This window comes from Erythrolamprus reginae, chromosome Z (genome assembly GCF_031021105.1).
Source record: "Erythrolamprus reginae isolate rEryReg1 chromosome Z, rEryReg1.hap1, whole genome shotgun sequence".
NCBI lineage: Eukaryota > Metazoa > Chordata > Lepidosauria > Squamata > Dipsadidae > Erythrolamprus > Erythrolamprus reginae.
The window spans coordinates 123795436-123802182 of record NC_091963.1 but is presented as its reverse complement, the minus strand read 5'-3'; the positions used below and the strand labels follow the sequence as shown (position 1 = coordinate 123802182).

At 42.7% G+C, this 6747-nt stretch overlaps 1 protein-coding gene across 1 annotated transcript; it reads right to left on the bottom strand.

The window, feature by feature from the left end:
* Positions 1-5811: 5811 nt before the first annotated feature.
* On the bottom strand, positions 5812-6747 carry LOC139175830 (olfactory receptor 5AP2-like). Its single transcript, XM_070767130.1, has one exon. The coding sequence runs from the start codon at positions 6733-6735 to the stop codon at positions 5812-5814; it is 924 nt and encodes a 307-aa protein (XP_070623231.1). The 5' UTR covers positions 6736-6747.

Genomic DNA, 6747 nt, shown 5'->3' with positions numbered 1-6747 from the left:
TTATTATCCAGTTGTTCCATAATTGAAGAATACAAAAGCTAATAGTTTTATCTTTATTATCCAGTTGTTCCATAACCAAAATGACCAATACAGTTTTTATTTATTTAGGATAGGAACAGACAATATCACTTTGTATGAATAATCATTCTATGAAAGTGAAGTTAGGAAATGTTTTTTTGAAGAAACTTTCCTATGTTATATCATTTCTAGTGTTGTACATCTCAAATAACATAATTTTGTTGTAAACTAACCTCAGCAATCCATTGCCCCTTCAACTAAGTAATTGCTTACCATGATTTTTAATGTGTTATAGGGCTGTTTTTACCATTAATATAATAATAGTACAATGGCTCTAAAATTTCTGAATTCAAAACCTAGTGGTAAAACCTTTACTACATCTGCCACCCCATAAACCTGCATTTCTCCAGTAAGGTTTTCTTTAAATCCATTTAACTCTTAGTTAATAAGCAACATTCAAAGCTTTTATCTGATAGTAATATTTCTTGTTCTTATTTCTCTGGTCACAAAATTGCAAAGCAGATTACTCTGGATTGAGAATGAAAGTCTGATAAATCAGTACTCTCCACAGTTGTTGGTTTTTTAAAAAAAATAAGAATGAAAGAAGCAGGTTTAAAATGAAGTATAAGCTTCTAAATCTTTCTGAATATGAAAGGGAATGTCACCAATTCTTTGAAATATAGTGAACTTTTGCAGTGCCACTGCAAGGCACTAACCAGTACAAATAAAAGTTATTTGGAGGTCTACCTTTGATCTGCCAGGATCGCGAAGACCTGCGGTGGCTTCGCACTGTGTGGCCCACCACGCAAGTGGTGTGGTCTGAGATCCTCCCGAGGATCACGTGGAGAGACGCCATTTCCCTTAGGACCATTCACCGGGTTACATGGAGAGTTAATAAGGCCCTGGGTAAGGTAGTCAGAGAGTTAGGTGGGGTTGTAGTGGCCCATCCCTGCATCACCATAGATCAGCCATGGCTTTACCAGGCTGACGGTGTTCACCTGTCAGAACAAGGGAACACCATCTTCTTACAGGACCTGCAGCGGTCACTGCGCGAGCTGGTGCAGTTAGAGGGGGGAGTCGGGGGGCCAAGATAGAGATCTGACCCCCACTCTGTGGCAGGTTAGGGGCGGAAAACTGGGTGGTGGTTTAGCAACTGCGTGTTCTCCATTGGGCATCTTTGGGGATGATTGACAGGTTCTCTCCAAAGGCTTGTGGTATTGGCGACCTGAGCAGTTGGGGGGAACCTGTCTTTGGGTCCCGCCCATTTAATTCCCCTTGTAGGGGTTAGCCGGTGGGACCTCCCACATGCAAGTGCATGGCAAGGTCTCAGGTGAGGGAGTGGTCCCTCACCTGGATTAGCATGGAGCTACGCCCATAAGCTGCCCCGGATGTTTATTCTACGTCATTTTCCGCCCCGGAAGCAATTGTTTGACCCTGCGGGTCCTTGTTAGGGTTATAGTTAATTATGCTAATTATGCTAATTTATGCAAATAAATTATGCAAATTTATTTTAATAACAATGACACAGTGTTAAATCCAGCTCTTGTGTCCGTGTCATTACTCCACCTCTCCTGCAATAGCGCTGGTGGTCTTCATCCCCCGGGCATTTTGCAGGAGGCCCGGGGAACACAGAGCCATGGCGTAGCCGCCATTTTGAATTTCAGCTGAGATCTCGCGAGGCTTCGCGATATCTCGGCCGAAAATCAGACCAGAGTGGTCTGATTGATGACGTGTCCGGGCGGAGCCTGCCAGCCCTATAAAAGGGCTGGCAGGCTCGGAGTTTGGTCTTTTCGCCCAGACTTCGTCAGTAGCAGATACCCGCCTGCCCTCCCTATCTTGCAGTGTGCCATTGAGGGTCGCCCTAGGGGGCCAAATAGGAATTTTTGGCGGTCTGGGCACTTAGCCGGGACCGTTTTTTCACCTATTCCACACTGTGGAGACGGATAACCAATTAGGGAGTATTTGCAGCTGTTTTAGGTTAATTGGCTTACCTTTGGTCATTTGGGTAGGCAGGTTAGGGGCGGAAAACTGGGTGGTGGTTTAGCAACTGCGTGTTCTCCATTGGGCATCTTTGGGGATGATTGACAGGTTCTCTCCAAAGGCTTGTGGTATTGGCAACCTGAGCAGTCTTTGGGTCCCGCCCATTTAATTCCCCTTGTAGGGGTTAGCCGACGGGACCTCCCACATGCAAGTGCATGGCAAGGTCTCAGGTGGGGGAGTGGTCCCTCACCTGGATTATCATGGAGCTACGCCCATAATTTGCCCGGAAGTTTATTCTACATCATTTTCCGCCCCGGAAGCAATTGTTTGACCCTGCGGGTCCTTGTTAGGGTTATGGTTAATTATACTAATTATGCTAATTTATGCAAATAAATTATGCAAATTTATTTTAATAAAAATGACCCAGTTTTAAATCCAGCTCTTGTGTCTGTGTCGTTACTCCACCTCTCCTGCAAATAACCCTGGTGGTTGATGTATAGCATATTTAGTTAAATTTTCATTCCTTTTCTCATATCTTCTTCTTTTAATTAATATATGCTGTCCAATTCTTATTGTTGGTCAGTGTATGATGTTGTTCTGCTTTGGGCCTATCAGATCGGAACAAAGAAGCCCCCATGAACAAAGGATTCAATCAAATACTTTTATATAATTAAAGATGCTTTGTCCAGACAGGAGCAGATTTATCAGTTCATGTTGGCAGAGGCCCCGCTCAAATTGGCCTAAAGTTAAAAAACAGCTGGCAGCCGAGGCAGAGCTAATTAGCACATTCTTCCTCAAGATAATGTCTGTAAATCACCCACATACCCCTACAGGTCTCCAGGTTTCTTTTCTTTCGCATTCATTGGCATCTCTGCATGACTCTTAAAGGAGTCACAGCAGTTTCTCAGCACGGCAGTTCTTGGACTCCAGATCTGAGTCCTCCACCATGGTGAAGATTGAAACTTCATGCTTCCTTACCCAGAAACCCTTACTTATATACAGACTGGGTGTGGTCAACTGTTTCTCAGAGCTGTACTGATTAGACTTTCTTTCATACTCACTTTCATACTCTTTCAGACTCACTTTCTGAACTTTTCCCCATAAAGATATTCCTGTCTGCTTCTTGACCTTCTGACTCAGGCATCTAATGGGGCTCCTGGTCTCCCATGTCCTCCTCCTCCTCTGACTCAGACATTACCATCATTGGGGTTTCTACAGTCTCTGGAGGTTCCTCTGGTTCCAACTCTTCCTCACTCTCATTCTCTGATTCAGCTGGCAAGAACGCTGGCCTAGAGTTCATCCTTTTCAGAAGCTGTCACTAACTCACTGGTCATAGACCACTTACAGCAGATATAACACAATTTAATCTGAACAGTTGGGTTCAGCATTTATGCGATAATTTGCAACACAATATATAATATCTTTGTTTTTTAGTATTGTTCCTAAAAACAAGTAGAACCACTTTTTAACTGTAGATAAATACTACAAATTTCCTATAGGTTTTCACAGGATGCATTATAGCACTTAAGGAAGAATAAATGCCTTTCTGGAAAACCATTGATGGATGCTTGTGAACAAAACTTTCACCTTTATCATCAGGAATTCCAGTCCATATCTACTGGACAATTTTAATAGAAAATTTCTAACTTCTTCATTTCACTGGAAATCACTGGTAGATAAAAGAAGCTGCATTTTAGTAATCAATATTCTTTAGCAGTCAGTATTGAATAAGACTAATTCAATAATGAGAACTAAACAAAAGGAAATTAATTGTGTAAATGCAGTATAGATTATGGGATATAGGTTCATGAGATCTGAACCAATTTATACCTTCTTGAATCCACCCCCCCTTTTAATTAGCAAAATTAAGCATGTTTCAAGTTTTCATTACATCCATATAATATATTTCTGGCAATATTTCTTTATACCATGCTTATCTTTCTTCACTTTTCTGATTTTGCAATGGCTTAACCATAAAACCCAGTGTTTCATTACTATATGCCTAGCCATGTACCTCAAAGCTACTTACATCTCCTAAATTTATGTGGAACTTACATAATTGATTTAATGTATACAGTTCTTCTATAATTTCTTCCAGCTTCTTTCATAAAGTAATCTAGAGTAGTACCTCAACTTACGAATTTAATTGGTGCGGGAAGAGCGGCACTTGGCGAGGAGCCTTGGCGAGCGGAGAGGCGGTCGCCTCCTCTGCCGCCCCACTCTGGCGGTCCTTGGCTTCTGCTGGGGGTGGGGGGGTCCGGACACCCCCTTCTCCGGCTCTCCCGGCAGATCGAAGAGGCACCTCTCGCCTTCTGCTGCTGGCCGCCCACCCTCTTTCGCCCAGCGCTGGAAAGCGGCACGAGCGGCACTTGGCAAGGAGCCTTGGCGAGCGGAGAGGCGGTCGCCTCCCCTGCCGCCCCACTCTGGGGGTCCTTGGCTTCTGCTGGGGGTGGGGGGGTCCGGACGCCCCCTTCTCCGGCTCTCCCGGCAGATCGAAGAGGCACCTCTCGCCTTCCGCCGCTGCTCGCCCGCCCCCTTTCACCCAGCGCCACTTCGGAAGGCCGGAACCCTCCCTCCCTCGCTCCGCAGACCCAGAGATAAAGGAGGCGCGGAGCGGGGAGAGCCGCCTGGCAGAGCGCTTGCAGGCGGGGGGAGGGGGGAAACGACAAAAAGCAGGCCAGCGCCCGGCTCCTGCCTTGGCTCGTATCCCGAATGTGAGCTCGGGAGTCGAGCAAAAATGTCTCTCCCCTCCCAGCTCTTATCTCGAAATACTCGTAAGTAGAGCAGCTCGTATGTCGAGGTTCTACTGTACTATATATATTCAGGCCAGCAATCTTCTAAGCTGGTTTTGGTTTATAAGCATAGCATCATAATATCCTCTGTTTTCTCCTCCCTCCCTCCTCCTCCTGGTGTTTCATGTTCTTTTCAAGATATTGCTCATTTGTCAGTGAGGGCCTTTGTTCTTACTTTGATTGAATTTTTATTGTGCCCACTGCTGAGCTATGGTTATTTTGAAAAATCATAGCTCTATAGATATAAGACATTTGATATGGGAGAAAAACTGGGAAGAATTAATGGAGTGAGCAATGTAAGACATAAATATCTGAGTATGCATAGATTTTTGGAAGCAAGTAGTCTTAAAAGATGCTGAGATTTTCAGTAATTGCTTTAAATTAAATAAAAGAGCATACATTCTTAGCAATTTTAGAATCGGGAGTGCAAGAGTCATGCTATTCATATAATGCAGTCTTTCACATACATGCATATAGGGCAATAATCTTCAGGAAAAAACTATTTGCCTGCAAAGAAACATCTTTGCAGGCAAATAGAACCATAGCTATGTTCATCTAGGACTCTGGATTAACAGAAGTGTTTTTATTATTCATAAATAATTAACCATAGTAAGGTATTCAGACAGGCGGGGATGTGGTGGTAAAATTTCACTAGAATTCAATTGGCCTTATAAGATTTATTATTTTCATGGTGAGTCTAAAACCATCTGGCCAGAGTAGCCAGTCCAGCACATAAGAACAATAAGGTTCTTCAACACATTATCGCTTGATTTTGATCCTTCATAATTCAGAAGTCAAACGGTCATTAAGAAGAAGATTGAATATTTTGGTACATTGTCTAACATCAAGCATTAAGTTCTGCAAAACTGTGATAGATTTGTTCACCAAAATCAAAACAGTCAAATTCATTATGCTTACAACATTGTCCAATTTAGCCTTATACAAGGAATCTGCTGCCTTTAAATTAATTTTTAAATTTTTTTTGGAAAACATTGGCTATTTAATGCCCAAACCTTTCCCCCTAAATTGCATGAACTATTTTACGAAGTGCCCGTTGTACATCCTTGTTTCTTAAACTGTAGATGATTGGATTAAGCGTAGGTATTAGAATCCCATAGAGCACTGGTAAGGCATGATCTTGCTGTTGAGAATAAGTAGAATTAGGGCGAATGTAAGTAAAGATGATGGTGCCAAAGTAGATGTTCACTACAGCCAGGTGAGAGCCACAGGTGGAAAATACCTTGCAACGTCCTTCCTTAGTTCGAATCCTGAGTATTGCTAAAGTTATATATGCATAGGACAACAGAGTCACTAGGAAGGAGCTCATAGCTATACCTCCTCCAAATACAAATGTAGCAATTTGATTGATTTGAGTATCAGTGCAAGACAGTTGGAAAAGAGGTGGGATGCCACAGAAAAAATGTTCTATGACATTGTTCTGGCAGAAGGACAAAGAGCTCATAAGGCCAGTGTGGATACCTGAGTTAGACAAGCCAAGAATCCAAGCAGCTACTGCAAGCCAAATGCATACTTTGGGCCGCATGAGCACACCATAATGCAAAGGGTGACAAATAGCTGCATATCGGTCATATGCCATGATGCCCAACAAAAGACATTCAATGCCACCAAAGGAGATGAAGAAGTACATCTGAGACAAGCAGCCTGAGAAAGAGATTTGTTTATCATTAGAGAGATAATTTATTAACATCTTGGGAACAGTGGAAGATGTGTAGCCAATATCTACTACAGAGAGATTGCATAGAAAGAAATACATGGGATTATGGAGTTTGACATCTAAACTGATAATAAGAAGGATAAGTATATTTCCAACCACAGCCATCAAATAAATAATAAGAAAGACACCAAAGAGAATGAGTTGGGCCTGAGGGTCGTTGGAGAGTCCCAGGAGTATAAATTCAGTGACAGAAGTTGAATTCTGTGTCATGTTATATTGAAG